General features: G+C 43.6%; 1 protein-coding gene across 1 annotated transcript in view; it reads right to left on the reverse strand.

Moving 5' to 3' along the window:
• Positions 1–17,294, reverse strand: part of ryr1a (ryanodine receptor 1a (skeletal)) — a 70,171-nt gene that overhangs the window by 20,890 nt on the left and 31,987 nt on the right. Inside the window, exons 66-82 of the mRNA XM_053475974.1 lie at positions 16,984–17,110; positions 16,614–16,725; positions 16,332–16,413; positions 16,065–16,195; positions 15,532–15,852; positions 15,198–15,438; positions 14,816–14,903; positions 13,202–13,294; positions 7,627–7,797; positions 7,377–7,436; positions 7,136–7,270; positions 6,944–7,056; positions 6,762–6,858; positions 6,574–6,680; positions 6,424–6,475; positions 5,600–5,674; positions 567–666 (exon numbers count right to left, since the gene is read on the reverse strand). Coding sequence (XP_053331949.1) covers positions 567–666; positions 5,600–5,674; positions 6,424–6,475; positions 6,574–6,680; positions 6,762–6,858; positions 6,944–7,056; positions 7,136–7,270; positions 7,377–7,436; positions 7,627–7,797; positions 13,202–13,294; positions 14,816–14,903; positions 15,198–15,438; positions 15,532–15,852; positions 16,065–16,195; positions 16,332–16,413; positions 16,614–16,725; positions 16,984–17,110 — 2,105 coding nt within the window. The remainder of the gene's footprint in view (positions 1–566; positions 667–5,599; positions 5,675–6,423; positions 6,476–6,573; positions 6,681–6,761; positions 6,859–6,943; positions 7,057–7,135; positions 7,271–7,376; positions 7,437–7,626; positions 7,798–13,201; positions 13,295–14,815; positions 14,904–15,197; positions 15,439–15,531; positions 15,853–16,064; positions 16,196–16,331; positions 16,414–16,613; positions 16,726–16,983; positions 17,111–17,294) is intronic.

Here is a 17,294-nt window from a genome sequence, read left to right on the forward strand (position 1 = left end):
GTGAGTGTAACTAGAGAGGGTCTGTGAGTGTAACTAGAGAGGGTCTGTGAGTGTAACCAGAGAGGGTCTGTGAGTGTAACCAGAGAGGGTCTGTGAGTGTAACCAGAGAGGGTCTGTGAGTGTAACCAGAGAGGGTCTGTGAGTGTAACCAGAGAGGGTCTGTGAGTGTAACCAGAGAGGGTCTGTGAGTGTAACCAGAGAGGGTCTGTGAGTGTAACTAGAGAGGGTCTGTGGGTGTAACTAGAGAGGGTCTGTGAGTGTAACTAGAGAGGGTCTGTGAGTGTAACTAGAGAGGGTCTGTGAGTGTAACTAGAGAGGGTCTGTGAGTGTAACTAGAGAGGGTCTGTGAGTGTAACCAGAGAGGGTCTGTGAGTGTAACTAGGGAGGGTCTGTGAGTGTAACTAGAGAGGGTCTGTGAGTGTAACCAGAGAGGGTCTGTGAGTGTAACTAGAGAGGGTCTGTGAGTGTAACTAGGGAGGGTCTGTGAGTGTAACTAGAGAGGGTCTGTGAGTGTAACTAGAGAGGGTCTGTGAGTGTAACCTGCGTAGAGAGTGAAGGGAGAGGACCTTTGCAGGCGCTGATCATCTGCAGCACCATCTCTGCAGCTCCACGGTTGTGGAGCCGAGACTGCTGGTACAGGAGCCTCTGTTTTTCCATCTCCTTCTCCTGCATCAACAACCTGCGTTACTCACTGTGACCTGCAGCTCTCTAAGATAACTACATGTACGTGCACATGCACACACACATATACGCACACACACAATCATACAGACACACACACAGTCATTCACTCACATACACACACACACACTCATAGCACTCCTGTAAATATGTTCAGTCATTCACACATGCACACACCTTTATTTTCATTCTTATTTTATTTTATTCCGTTAGTAACAGCCCTGTTTATTTGAAATCACGTTTCAAATAAATCCCCCCCTCCCGCGTATGCCTGTCTCTGTGTGTGTGTGTGCGTGTGTGTGTGTGTGTGTGTAAGTCGTGTGTGTGCAATGTTCTATGTTTGAATGTGAACACTTTCTTTGTTTTTGTGTGTGTGTGTGTGTGTGTATGTGTGTGTACGTGTGTGTATGTGTGTGTATATGCTGCTCTGTAAACTTTTATTTTTTATTATTCATTAAGTTTGTATGCATGTCATTTTACTGTGTGTGTGTGTGTGTGTGTGTGTGTGTGTGTGTGTGTGTGTGTGTGTGTGTGTGTGGTGTGTGGTGTGTGTGTGTGAGAGAGAGAGAAAGAGAGAGAGAGAGAGAGAGAGTGGGTTGTGTAAGTGTGTGTGTGTGTGTGTGTGTGTGTGTGTGTGTGTTACCAGGGCTATGTGACAAACACACTAAACACAAAACAGAAACAATGGGACAGTGAGGACACACAGTTATAACAGTTATATAATATAACTGTCACACACACACACACACACACACACACACTGTAAACATAATAATAATAATAATAATAATAATAATAATAATCATTTATATAACATTTAGTGCACCATGCTTTTATAATAGTTCCATTAAAATGTTTTTACTTATGAAAATGTAAATAATATACTGTATACGCTATAAACATAAATATTTTTTGTATTTTTCTATAAAGTTGTGAGTGATGTTTACAGTAAACCCACCTCACTACTACACACACTCATACACACAATAATGAACAACCACATTCACCAGGCGTACATTAACACCAAGATGTCACTGAGCACCGCAGGTGTAAATGTAACACACAAACACACTCACACTCACACACACACACACACACACACACACACACACACGTACAGTAAAACACACTGACGACAAGCAACAAGCAAAGACACACAGGCTAATAAACAGAGTGAGAGATAGAGAGAGAGAGAGAGAGAGAGAGAGAGAGAGAGAGAGAGAGAGATAGAAACAAATAGAAACAGAGAGAGAGACAACCAGAAAAATAGAGGAAGACAGAGAGAGAGAAACATAAAGAGAGACAGACAGAAACATAAAGAGAGACAGACAGAAACATAAAGAGAGACAGACAGAAACATAAAGAGAGACAGACAGAAACAGAGAGAGAAACAACCAAAAACAAAAAGAGAGAGAAGGAAACACAGAGAGACAGAAACAGACAGACAGAAACAGAGAGAGACAGACAGAGAGAGAGACAATCGTCCCTTTCAGACACGCCCTCCTCGCTATGAATCTGACTGCGGTTCTGGTGATCTCGGCTCGGCTTTAGCAACATTAACGGATCGCTTTCCCACAGACGGACACACAACATCACAGTAATGTGTGTGACGGCGGGCCGTACACCCACTCGATGTGAAATAAGGATCTGTGCGTCTGTAACATGGCGCACATGACTGATGGTTCCAGGACCCCCTGGGACCCCTACTGTAGATGCTCAAGACCTTCATACAACATGGTGAGGTATTTGCATAACCTACACACATCCTCCTGTCCATCAATTTTAGATTACTTTTCATTTCTAATCCAATATAAATGTTATGTAAATACTTATTCTGCATTGTTTAGGGAGTATAAACCACAGCATTACACAGAATAAAGATGTATGTAAACTATTGATAGCGTCACATTTCACAATCGCTCAACTACCTGTCTGACTTTTTTTCCTCACACTGTTACAATCTCTCCACTGTTCAAGTCTCCCTAGTCTGTGTTTTGTTCCACGCCCCTGTTTCCGGCCCGTATACACAACCAGTCTCGCATTTCATGCTGATTATTCCGGCATTTAAGCATGTGCTGTGTGCTTCAGTGCCGGATTATTGTGTGCCTTCTCGCCCAATTCTCTCGCGTTTCTGTTTCATGATTTTCACGTTGCCAAGTTCGCTTTGTTCTCCTGTTTTCTGCCTTTGCCTTACGTTTTTGGATTTGTTGCCTCACCGTTTGATTTTCTGGTTACCGATCTTGCGCTTCCCTTTTGACTATGGCTTTTGTTTTACGATTAGCCTCCGTCAACTCGCTAACTGATTCCTGGTTTTTCAACCACACTTTAGTCTAGCATTCGTCTGCATTTGGATTCTTCACATTCAGCGCAGCCTTGTGACAGAATAGTGCCATCAACATGAATCCAGCAGAGTTTGACTGCATGAGAACAGTGCTGGAGAGCCAAAGCACTCGTCTCAGGGCGCACCAGCAGGAGATGCTTAGCATAAAACAAGCTCTCTCTGACATCACAACCCAGCACCGACAGCTCCAACCCCTTTCCTGTTTGAGGTGGAAACCCCACCATCCCGGCTTCAGACCTCCAGCTTCACCTCAGAACGCTCCAAGGTCGCGTACATTATAACGCTCCTCTTGGGACGGGCCCAGGTGTGGATCACTGCGCCCTGGAATGCCCACAACCCTTGTTGCTCTAACTTTGAGGACTTTTCTAATGAGATGAGGAGGGTGTTTGACCGCTCATGTCATGGCAGAGAGGCGGGGTACAAGCTATTGCATGGCAGGGTCTCGCTTGGCCTACAACTACGCCATGGACTTCTGGACACAAGCCCTCTTGAAGGGTGAAACATAGAGCGAAATATTCTTTGAGGGCCAGTCAGAGGCAATTAAGCATGAATTAGTCTCACTGGAACTACCCTACTTGCTCCAAAAGCTCATGAATTTAGCCAGCTGAGTGGAAGTCAGGAGACAAGCCAGGATATCACCACCTGAAATTACCCAAGACCCCTTCACCATGTACATGCGAACAGAAGGAACCCATGCAACTGGACAGGACCCCCATCTCACATGAGGAATGATGCCGCTGCCGGGTGGAGAGAGTCTGCTTCTCCTGCAGAAAGTCTGGTGATCAACTTAAGAACTGTCTACTAAGGGGGAGCCCTCTAGTTTGTCTGAGAGCACCTGAGGACACAACTTCAAAAAGCAGCGGGTTTCTCACCCACAAGCAACAAGCCCACCTGGTCCAGGTTCTAATTGACTGTAATTTAATCAATGATGCCTGAGACAAGGCTCTGGGAATTCCCTCACTGCCCTCCTAGAACCATGTCATAGTCCAAGCCATCGATGGGAGCCCACTACAAGTCTCCTTCCTTCTCCCTGCTTGCTTGCAGCGGCCGAGCTTGACATTGAAACTAAGGTTAAGTCGGCCCTGTCTCATGAATGAGAGTGCCCAGTAATATACCCCTTAATCACCTCTTCGTTCCCCTCACTCTACACTCACAGGTCCTGGAATGGGTGCATAGCTCCGAGCTTTCTTGCCACCCTGGCTCTGCCTGAACCCTGTCCCAAGTCCAGCAAAGTTTTTGGTGGCCCACGTTAAGGTGTACAGTATAAACACGTCAACACTGCTCCAGCAGGCCTCCTTACCAATACCAAGACTCTTATCCTCATACTGGCCATGAACCGACACTGGATTTCTTCACAGGATTACCTACCTCCGGCGGCCACACCTGCATCATGACCATGATGAATTGGTTCTTATTCCTCTGCCAAAAGTCCCATCTGGCAAAGAAACCACAGAACTCATGATTCTCCATGTTTTAAGCTCCACGGCCTCCCCAAAGACATTGTCTCAGATTGTGGTCCACAGTTCACTTTGCAGTTCTGGAAGACATTCTTTAGGCTCCTTGGAGCCATCCCAGTCTGTCTTAGGGATTCCACCCTCAGTCTAATGGTCACCTTGCTGACTGATTTTCCGTTTTTGATCCTCGCTTTTGCTTTTTTTCGACCACGATCTTGCCTAATGCTTAGACCCTGCGTCTGACATTCATCTGCGCTTGGATTCTTCACATTCAGCACAGCCTAGATAGAGGCCAGATAGAGACTTTAAAGTACTTATGTAAGTTGCTCTGGATAAGGGAGTCTGCCAAATGTGATAAATGTAAATAGAATAAGGGCAGAAAGAAAACATGTAGAAGCTTAGCGCCAGGTGTGCCTTTATTCTTTCTGCATTCTTTAGCACACTTTTAAAAAAGCAACAAAACCAAAACAGCTTGACAGAAACAGGACCTCCTGGGGTCTTAGCTTTCACTCCCACAAATGTGTGTGTGTCTTTTTGCTTTTTGGACCTTTTTAGATTCAGAATATTTTTATTTTGTGGTTGTTTGAACCCATGGACATGGCGCGCTGACTTGATTTGGACTGTTTTTATCAGAATGTGCAGGTTTTCAGCTTTCAGCCATGTGATCTGCAAACATGAGTTATAATTTTCATCACTTGGTGTTCTTCAAAATCTTGTGAATATGGCAAATATCGCAAATGTAATGTGTCTCTCTCTATCATGGTTACAGAAGTGTCTGAATGGATCCATGGGGAAGATTCACATAAAAGTGAGGAAGATTTTTTTTTACAGACTGATAAAGTGTTACATATTTCATGTCTGAAAAGGGTATAAGAGAAAGAGACAAAAGGACAGTGCGAGAAAAGTAAAGACAGAGAGACAGAAAGAAACAGAGAAAGAGAGAGAGAGAGAATTACATGCAACTGAGCTAAAAACTGCTGAAAAACAGACAGACAGATGAGGGATGTGTGGTCAGAAATAAGTGGAGTGATGATGGTGATGATGATGATGATGATGTCACTGGTCTCTACCGCTGCTGTGTGTCCCCTCCCTCGGCCACCCATACCGTCTCTGACTGTCGCACCTCAAACGACATTTCCTCCTGATCTCCCTCCTGATCTTCATCCCCACCTTCATCCTCCTCACCAATGTGGCAACTCTGAGCAATAACATAGACGATAAAACATAAGCTACTATGCCAAGTGTAACAGATAGAACAGACACAGGTTCAACATACTGTACACTGTTTCACAATAGCCTTATGAAGTATCACCGGGCATACCAGCATTATTAGGATTAGCTAGCATGTTTATGGAAATCATTATAACACTAAAGTTTTACTAGTGAAAACAATCATGCAAAAATCACTAAAGTGATGAGTACAAGAGGATTTGTGCTAAAATAATAACTGATTCTATTCATTTTTGCTTGTTGGTTAAAACTTTCAGAGCTAATGGCGTTCATGCAGTTCTACAGCTTTGTCCTTTGGCTCAGTCGCGTGACTTGCAAAACAAAACAGGAAAAAAAACACATAAAACTGGACGTTTGATACACTTCTTGCAGCCGAGTTGATTCAGGGTCAAATAGGATCCTCCCTAGAGTTCACTTAGGAGCCCAAGACCACCATGATGTGACGCTCTTGGACGCTCTGGCACATACACCGTGTGTTTCTGATGTGAAGAACACACCAGGAACACACTGTTTATGTGAAAGAACCCTAAACTTCCAAACTTCATGCTATAAAACACTCAAAAGCACAACAATGACTGTAGTGTGCAATTATCACACAGAGTGGAAAACTACACACGCCTAAAATATGAAAACATACAAAATGACTAATTACAGGCCGTTCTTTGGCCTGAAATGGAATTTAAATCATTTCTAAGAGAAAAACAATGTGACTCCCACCTTTGCCATGATGTCAGCGTACGCCATGTACAAATAATCCATATCAAGTTTACTGTAAAGAGACAGATCTCACAGGTGAACCTTCAAACACTGCACAATGTTTTTTACTGATAAGCAGGGATGTCTCTGTTAAACATGAAGATCTCGCACCTCTTCTCCGTGAGAGCCGTACGGCTGAAGTGAAGTATGAGCTGATGAAGAGGATCAGGCTTCGTCTCCTTCTCCTCTTCTTCCTCCTCCTCCTCCTCCATCGCCTTCTGTATAATACGGTGACATAATACAGCACAAATTAAACACACTGTAAAGCACACATCACTTATATTAAAATGTGACCTTACTGAAAGATCATCGATCATCCTGTCCTCAAAAGAGAGTCCTTCGGTGTGGAGCCAGTTCCGTTTATATCCATCGAGGAACATGTTGGAGGCGCGGTGGCTGAAACAGGAGCGTTCATTAGACCTGTTTCCTGTACTACAGCTCTTCTCACACAAAGTTCAAACACATTTATGAGAACTCTGACCTGGGTAGGTTGTACAGCGGGGTCATCCTGAAGCAGGCCACCACTGCACGTCGCCTCTGCTTGGACAGCAGCTTGTGCCAAACCATCTTCTTGGATTTGTAGGGATGCTCCGTCTGACAGAGAGACAGCGGGACAGCTTTACTCTTCATTCCGCATGGACTTAAAGTGTCTGTAAACGGAGATGTTACTTACCACCTCAATGTGGTAAAGCACCGCTGCAACCTCCTGCACTCTTTTAACCACTTTTTCAGGAGCGTCCGCGTCCTCCGCCTTCCCTGCCATCATCTTATACAGAGCCATCTGCCAACGCATGGAGGGGTTCTCCACCTGACAGAGTGAGAGAGACAGAGAGAGCAGACTGTGTGAAGGAGCAGAACAAATGTAATATGGTCATTTAAAATAAACACAGAGAGGATTGGGACTCCAGTGTTACCTTTCCCTGAAGATGCAGGTTGCCCTGTAGGAACTCTCTCACCTCTTCATTTGTGTCCCTCTGTTAATCAGCAGCACATGCTCAGTGTTAGTGATGAATACTACTGCATATGTTTTACACACAGAAGCAGCAAATTAAAGCTGATGCACTGCGGTACACAGCCATAAACACGTTTTTCATCCTGCAGACTGAAGAAAACACAGAGGAACATTATTACAGGTGGACTGTCTGCTTTCTGCGGTGCCTGTACCAGGGAGTAGCGGAACTTGGCGAGGTTGATGAGCTCGTGATCGGCCGGAGAGCACATGTTGAGTCCGATGGGGAGCATCTTCTTCAGAGCAGCCACGATCAGAGAGGTCTGCACGGAGTAACGGTCCCCGCGCCTCTTCTTCTTGGTACGTTCTACGTCAGAGCCGCCAGCCTGGGACAACGTTTACAAAAAACGCAGGACATAAAACACGAAAAAAGAAAACACAGAAAAACAAGACCCTTAAAAAGCTCCAAGACTCATGACAAAAGACCATATAGTTAGACAAAGTGTTCTTGGGAAACAAAAATCATTTAAACGAGAGCAAAACGCAGTTCTTTAGACCATTCTCATTAGACCATTGATAGCCCCGCGATAGCAGATCTTCAGTCTAATCCCACTTAAACTGTTCCCCCCTCTAAATTTAATTTTAATGCTCAGTGGTCGGGATGGATATCACACATGGGTATCAATTTGGACTGATACTTAATGTTTCTGTATCTGTTTTGAAATCAGAAAAGAGAATCGAACACTACGCAGGATGGAAAGCAGCGGGGACTGTAAATAAATGTGCACCAGTTCACAACGACTGAAATGTTTATTATATATAAAATACTGTATATATATATATATATATATATATATATATATATATATATCGTTTAAAATGTAATTATGTGTTAAGAGGGAGGTGAATTCACGGCCGAAACCAGAAGAGTGTACGTTCAATTTTGGGTGAAAAACACAGATACAGTTAGACAAATCAATTTAAAGAAAAAAGAAACTTAATGAGTTTTTTTATAAGATCAAATACCATAAAGTTTCCATGAATGTTCATTAAAGTTAAATCAATAATTAAACCCTAAAAAAGGAAAAACATTAGAAGTTGATTCCTATTTTGAGAAAAATGTCAGGAATAATTAAAACTGAATCACGTGGCGTGAACACGTCGCCCTGCCTGTGGCTCTGAGCTCTGCCACAGCCGCAGTGAATCCCGCCTTCATCCCATAAATTGAATTATTCTATTTAGAATTCCATTCAATACAGAGCTCTTTTAGTGGTTTAGACTGAGAATCATTAATGGGAGGGAAGAGGAAGTGATTTATCATTGCTTGTCACCAGGATCGACAAGAGAAAGAGGATGAATGCGGAAGAGACATAAGAGCAGGACGACAGGAGCTATTTCTATTGTATATCCTACAGCTCAGGCAAGCATGCAGAGAGACACGTCTAACAGATGTCCAGGTCTATATGGAGGAACAATGACATGCAGACAAGGCAGGACCGTTTCCGTGTTAATGGGATTAATACAGCAGAAAATCGTCCAGCATAAACAAGGGCGGAAGACGAAACACATCACACACATATAAAGCGTACATGCTGTACCTGATCCGCTAAAATACTGAAATACTGATTTATTATTAACTGTAGGACTTTACTGACACTGACCTCCAGGTTCTCTACAGGGTCAGGAAGAGTTTCTGAGGTTTCTTCTGTCTCTTCTGAGCGGTAACCGTCTTCCTGACTCTAACCTGAACCACTTATAGCATATAAGTCTCCAGTAATCAAACTCTAAATCACCTGATTATTAATTTCAATAAGACTTTTAGCCGTTAATAACAAGATCTTAGGGTTCGGGCTTCTGCTTTCCCGACTGCTCCCTTGGCTTAAAGACTTAAAGGCGCAGGACTTGTCACCTGTATCTCATACTGTAATACCACATTTTAAACTTTTCCTTCTGACTGATCTGAAGTCTGACTATCACTTGCTCACTACAGTGAAAGGAAAGGAGTGATTAGTCAGTAGGATGCTGCTAATATACATGTGAACAGGATCATCCCTTTTTTCCACAATCCCATTTTCAATCAGTTACTTTTGATTGCATTAGGGTTCATGGGTTAAAAGGGGAAGGATGGGGAGTGACTCTGCAGTTATGTGGAGATTAAAAGCCATAATCATTAGAACAAGCAGAGGAACAGACATGACTCTGATTGTCGCCTCCTTGTGTAAAGGAAGCTGCATTGCAATCTAGAAAATAAACAGACAACAAGCCAACTGTTTGGAATTGGGACCAAACATGTTTCATTTTAGCCAGAACAGCTAATCACGCAGAAATATCTTTTATATAAACCTAGCATTGGTTTACTGAACTGAAACGGGTTTGGTAACAACCCGGGAATCAGCCATCACCAGAAAGAGTAAATAATGAGAAAGAAAGAAGATGCTAAAAGAATCTGAAGATCCCCATCCTGACTAAAGTCCACTCAGTCAAACTGACTAGACTACACACTCTTTCATCAAACGCCTCACCTCAGACTCCCCCCGTCACACACTGGCAGGACGGCTAGCAAAAACGCTGTCTCTATGTGTCTGAGGGTGAGTGTGTTATGAGCTGTGTTTTCAAATTACTCTGAGACCTGCTTGATAATCTCATTCACACTGTCGAGTGTCTGCCGTGGGGTTCCTAAACTTCACTACACTTGATAATTTAGCAGAAAGTTGAATGATTCAATTTATAATACTATGTATATAATATAATCATACAATATATTATACATTCAGGTATATACAGGTATTATACATACAGGTAGTCCCCGACTTACGAACAAGTTTGTAAGTCTGATTTGTTCTTAAGTGCAACAAAGTGAGTCTTTGACATGAATATACAATGTAAAGCATACCTTTTCACTTAGCTAAATCTGTCCCCTTTCCCCACACTGCCATCCTGTGGCCCAAGGAAATGACTCTCACACAAATGTAACACTGTTGTCTCTGTGCTATTAAATCGCGAAGGGAATCCCGGACCCCATTTTGTCTCAGAGCTGTTTCCACTGTATTGGACTGTGAACTCTGTTTTGTTGAGGATTGTCCGGAATCAGGATTATACACCATCATGACAGCTTTACAAGACAGACATCATCGTGCTCCCTAACTGATTCACTGAAACCGGTGAGGCCGACTCATTTCTCACGCACACCACAACACACACATACAATATACCAGACATTAGACATTTATACATTCACTTACACACTAAAAATATTATATATAAAATTGTAAATATTGGTATCTGTTGCACTGCAGTATATATTTTTGTACAATACAAATGAGCTACTTCCGTGATTCAATCGGAAGTAGAGCCGCGGTCCGTTCGTATCTGTAGAAATTCATAACTCGAATGTTCGTAAGTCAGGGACGACCTGTACACAGGATATAGTACAAATTGCAGTCATTTTAGCTCCATTCACGCCAAGCAGGCTCAGAGTTACATCTACGTGGTTATTCTTCTTTGATGTGTTTCAGTGCCAGTGTGCTCGGGGGGTTGATGAAAATACCCACAAATAAAAATTCCCCATAAAGGGGCTGCCATGCGGCGTGCAGAGAGAGAATCTAACCTCAGCGTTTCCGGCCTAGAAAATACACCAGAGACAAAAAAGCCAGAGAAAACCATTAAAAGAGAAACACCTCTAAACAATCCCAACTCGACACTCACACACACCAGCACACACACACACACACACACACATACACCAGCACACACACATACCAGCACACACACCAGCATACACCAGCATACACACACACCAGTACACACACACACATACTAGTACACACACCAGTACACACACACCAGCATACACACACACACCAGTACACACACACCAGTACACACACACACATACTAGTACACACACCAGTACACACACACCAGCATACACACACACACCAGTACACACACACCAGTACACACACACCAGCACACACACACCAGCACACACACACACCAGTACACACACACCAGCACACACACCAGCACACACACACACCAGTACGCACACACCAGTACGCACACACCAGCGCACACACCAGCACACACACCAGTACACACACCAGTACACACACCAGTACACACACCAGTACACACACCAGTACACACACCAGTACACACCAGCACACACTCACACACCAGCACACACACACACCAGTACACACCAGTACACACACCAGTACACACTCACACACCAGTACACACACCAGTACACACTCACACACCAGTACACACTCACACACCAGTACACACTCACACACCAGTACACACCAGTACACACACACACCAGTACACACCAGTACACACACCAGTACACACTCACACACCAGTACACACACACACACCAGTACACACACACACACCAGTACACACACACACACCAGTACACACACACACACCAGTACACACACACACACCAGTACACACACACACACCAGTACACACACACACACCAGTACACACACACACACCAGTACACACACACACCAGTACACACACACACACCAGTACACACACACACACCAGTACACACAGACACCAGTACACACACACACACCAGTACACACACACACACCAGTACACACACACACACCAGTACACACACACACACCAGTACACACACACCAGTACACACACACACCAGCACAGTAAGGTACTTTACATTTAGATGTTGTGAGAACTGACGCATGTCTTTGTTTCTCATTAAAGATCATGAAATAAATAATCATCAGGACGTATTAACACTGTTTATATCAGAGTCGTTCAGTAGAGTTGAGGTGAGGTGAGGTGAGTTGAGTTGAGTAGAGTTGAGGTGAGGTGAGTGTATTCTCTGCTCAGAGGGAGATCACCACACACTGCTCCACTACAGCATTTTAAAGTGGACCTGGTCTGAAAATTTATTCTGCACTGTGAAATCTGCCTCCGCTGTGTGTGTACAGTACAGTATAGTACAGTATAGTACAGTATAGTACATGCAAAAAATATGTCCTGTTATTCATGATGTTTACACTCTTTCTGAGAGAAAAAAGATAGTACAGACCCCCCCACCCCCCACCCCCGCCCCTCACACACACTACCTCTCCTCCAAACTCATCGCCCATGCATTTACTATAACCTGTAATAAATTGCTGCCTTTTGTGATTAAATAATTAACAGGTTCATGTTACCGTTTAGATTGTTTTGTGATTAATTGTGCAGCACTATCCAGCAGTTACCTCGAGTCCTGAGGTTTAGGATTGGATCTGTTCTGTCTAGGAATTCTCCTGAAGGTCCTTTTATTTGTTCAGCTCGTTTGTTAAATTTATGTCCACTGCGCGGCTAATGTTGCTAAAGGTAGCTTGTATTGCACGCTGAAGCAGGATAAACCTTTGGGCTAGTGTTTTTTGACTAACTGCTAATTGCTAGCCTTAGCCCTCCTTAGCTCTTACTTGTAATTTACTTTGAGATCTCATTTTCCAGCAGTTTCTCATCCCTGGCTAAAAAAATAGACTTTTACAGAGGGGCGGTTCATTTAAAGCTACAGACACTGTAAACAATGCATTTATGAAATTAGTGAAGCAGGAAGAAACTTTAGGGCCAGAACACACAACCTGAGTGGAGCTTCGACTGGAACATTGAAGAGCTCTAAGACTTTTATTAATAGGGGTTTCCTGTAGAATATGTATCATATGTATATATAATGTGTGAGCTTTAACACTGAACTTGATGAGTCCTTTGTTCGAGATGAATTATCTCCACTAATAGACTCACCTTGCTCATCTTGCTCTTGCTGTCAGCGGTGAGGAACGACATGTTGTTTATCTCGTTCGTAACCACAAAGTTCTGCTCCTCACGCTTAAAGTTCTGCAGAGAGAGACAGACTGAGGATGGAACCAATCTACATACGGCTAATGGGTTCTGAATATTGTTTCTTTATGTTTCTTTAAAGCAGATCACACACACACACACACACACACACACACAGACCTCCTGACCTATATATAAATGTACTACAGTAGAACCTCGGATTGTGAGTAACGTGGTTTGCAAGTGTTCCACTTCTTGTTTTGATGCCGAGTGTCACGTGATCACGACTGAGCCACCGTTTTTTTTCTCTCTTGTGCTGCGGAATTGTGGGTAATCGTCTCTCCTGCTGGGTCTTAGTGCGCGTCTCTTACTGGTATAATCAACGTCTGTGCTCGCGTGTGCTGTTTACTAATAACACTGTGACCATGTGTGTGTGTGTGTAAAACATCTTTTATTTTGTGTCTGTATGTGTGTGTGTGTGTACAGTGCGCGTGTAAAGCAAAAGCAAGTCTCATTAGAGAGGTTAAAGATCCATTTTCTCTCTCTGTATCAGCCTACTCTTTGTGTGTGTGTGCGCACATTATTGTACACTGTCCCACACACACACACACACACACACACACACACTCTTACTCTCTCTGCTCTACACTTAAACTCCATTCTGTTAGGTTGAGGTTAATCTGTTTTATTTTCACTTTACAGCAGTGATTCTGTTAGTGTGTCGCTCAATCGAGTGTCATTACAGAGATTTCTTGTTTATTTTTCCGATGAAACAGTGTTTCCGTTGTGTGTGTGCTTGTGTAAAAAGAGTGGAGGAGGGGTAACTGTGTAAGACGAGAAGGGGGAGAGGAGCTTACTTTAGATTCACACACACACACACACACACACACACACAAACATACAGAGCCTTCTAAGTCACCTAGAGGAGAAAAAACAAATCTGTGGCAATGGTTTTTCAATTCGTGCCCTCAGTTTAATAATCTGTTCCAATGACTTCTTAAACTCTTCCCTCAGTTTGATTATCCCTGCGCTCAGATTTTCTAATTGCTTTCGCAATCCGTTCCCACAGGTTTGACACGGACTCCTTTTAGAAGAACAGGAAGCTCCCCGATACGTGTTGATGAATCTTATTGTATATTGTTTTATTGTGGATTATTAAGTGTAAACAGTCTTAACTGCATGCTAACAGTGATTCTCTAGATATCAATTGTAGCAGGTTTAAGGTAGAATACTATGATTTAATAAGAAAGATTTGCATTTAAATCTTGTAATAATTTGTGTTAAACAGCACATTATTATTATTATTATTATTATTATTTAATAAACCTGGTATTGTATATTATGACCAACCTTTGACTAATTGCTTTCTTTCTCTTTTGTAAGTCTTTTGGATAAAAGCTTATTCTAAATGCAATATACAATAAGCTTCATTAACACATAGCGGGGAGCTTCCTGTTCCTCGAAAAAGGAGTCTGTGTACAAACCTGTGGGTATGAATTGCAAAACTGTTGCCACAGATTGTTATAAAAATATATATAAATTATTACAATATGTATAAAGTAACACTTGTTCTCTCACATGAGATTTGGACCAGAAGATAAAGACCTCTCCCACCATACGGAACAGTTCCTCTGCATCTGGGTCAGGGCAGGTTAACCACCTTGCCCTAATATACACATCCACACACACACACACACACACACACACACACACACAAAAACAGAAAAACATGCAGTTTCATTTTAAAGGTGAAATAAGGCAGGGCATCTGTATGCTGAGGTTCAGCTGTAGTTATTTAGGAGGGACACATAAGATTCATAAACATACTGTACATTGCAGCTGTGGTGCTACTGTATACAATTTTAAAAATATAGATACACTACACAAGAGATGATAATCAACCCCACAGTCTAAGGCTATAAACCAGACTGTAGCTGATGGACGTTCGCGTGTAGCTGACCTGTTGTTGTCGACGTAGCGGATGAGTAGAGGGTAAAGAGCGTATAAATCCCTGCAGAGGACGGCGAACTCGTCCCGTATGGTTCCCTCCTCCTTGTCTCCCTCCATTTTGCCCTCCATGCGCAGGTGCTCCTCCTCGGCCACCACCTTCGCCGTGCGCTTCTTCAGCTTCTCCATCGTCGGAATGAAGTGAGACTTGAGCATCTCAGGCTTGGCTCTGCTCACGATCGGCTGAGAGAACACTGCGAAAACACACAACACCCCAGTTTCCCTTCAATAACCTCGTTTGTGTTCGTTTGTGTTCGTGCACATGGGCTTGGAGTGACTACACTCACCTGCCAGTCTCTTCATCCAGGGAGCCTCGTCAATGCCCAGGTTGTTGACGACGATCTTCATGATGCTGCCCAGCAGCTGGTTGAGTTGCTCGGAGGTGACGTGGGTGCAGAGTTTGCCCTCCAGCTCGGGGTGGTTTTCTACACCCCTCTCCCACCAGCGGGGCAGATAGTTACACAGCATGGGCAGGGTGACCTCGATCACATGGGGCATCTCTGTGTAGCGTGCCCCTGATTCAGCCAGGTGACTGATTTCCCTCATCAACACCTCCAACTCCGGGATGTCCAAACACAACTCCTGAACCTCGTTAGGCAGACCCAGGACTGAGAGAGAGAGAGAGAGAGAGAGACAGAGAGAGAGAGAGAGAGAGAGAGAGAGAGAGAGACCACATGTTTCATTTAGATTGAAACTCAAGTGGCAAAATGACCAGAAAGAGTCACTAATTAAAGTCACTGTGTCACTCAGTGACTTTGTTCCCTTTTGCATGTGTTATAAAGCGGTGACTCCAGTGTCGTGGTGGGGCTGAGGGACTCACTGGCTCTCTCTCTCGGGGTCTTGGTGGTGTAAACCGAGAAGGCGTTGTACTCGTTCAGATGAGGCTCGAGGAACGCCACAGGCATCGCTGCCGCTAAATGAGCTAAACACTCTCCCAGAGCCGGCCTGTGTCTGAAATTAATAAAAGGAAAAAGCCACAGTGACTCAGTAACACACACTGAACACACACACTGCTGCACCACAGCCTCTGTCTCTGACAAACTGTATAATCGGAAAAAGTGAGTCAGAGTGAAAGATACCGCCATACCTTTCAGCGTGAGGAGTTTTGACGGTGCCGAGGGAGTAAATGCTGCACATGATTCTGTAGCAGGACATCTGCAGGTCGTCCACTAACACATACAACGGATCGTTTCATTTCTTCAGCTCTTAAAGCCTAAAGCATTTCTATTTATTTGTCTGAGTTAGAACTGTATACCTAACTTTATAAAAGCACTAATTTACTGGCTGTGTGATCAGGTTTTGGGTGTGTACTTAGGATTTCGTACTGATTAACGCTAACAGTCTCCTGGAGTGATGTAATGCAGCTTACGTATGACGTCGTCTCCGAACTGGTGCTGTGCGATGTGATCGAACAGCGAGGTGAGGACCGGCAGCAGGGCCACGGTAGTGTAGTTAATGTTTTGAGACACACCTTTCACCGGCTAGAAATGGAAAAACATTAAATACAACAATAACTAAATACAACGTAAAAATAAATAATATCTGAGACGTTGATCTCAGACTCATACGGGACATTCTACAACAACTGGTGATTTTTTACCCCTTTGTCCAGGAAAAATATTTTTATATTTTCAAGCCACTGGTTTTTATTGTAATTTTTCCTAGTTAAATATAATTTGTGTGTGGGATGTGATGTATTGTTGAAACTGCATGCGGATGTAAAGTGCTTTATGTGGTACCTGGTTCCCTTTCGACACTTTGCCCAGCTTGAGGTTCTCCACCATCTTTTCAATGTCATCAGCCGCGCTCTCGAAGAAAGATCTCAACCCGGCCTTCACAATCTCAGGTCCTGATTTCATCACCGTTCTGCCAGAGACAGAGAGAAACAGGGACAGAAACAGAGAGACACAGGGACAGGGACGGAGAGACACAGGGAGAAACACAGGAACAGGGATGGAGAGACACAGGGAGAGACACAGGGACAGGGACGAAGAGACACAGGGAGAGGGACAGGGACGGAGAGGGACAGGGAGAAACACAGGGACAGGGA

The sequence above is a fragment of the Clarias gariepinus genome, chromosome 17 (genome assembly GCF_024256425.1).
Source record: "Clarias gariepinus isolate MV-2021 ecotype Netherlands chromosome 17, CGAR_prim_01v2, whole genome shotgun sequence".
NCBI classification, from domain to species: Eukaryota; Metazoa; Chordata; class Actinopteri; order Siluriformes; family Clariidae; genus Clarias; species Clarias gariepinus.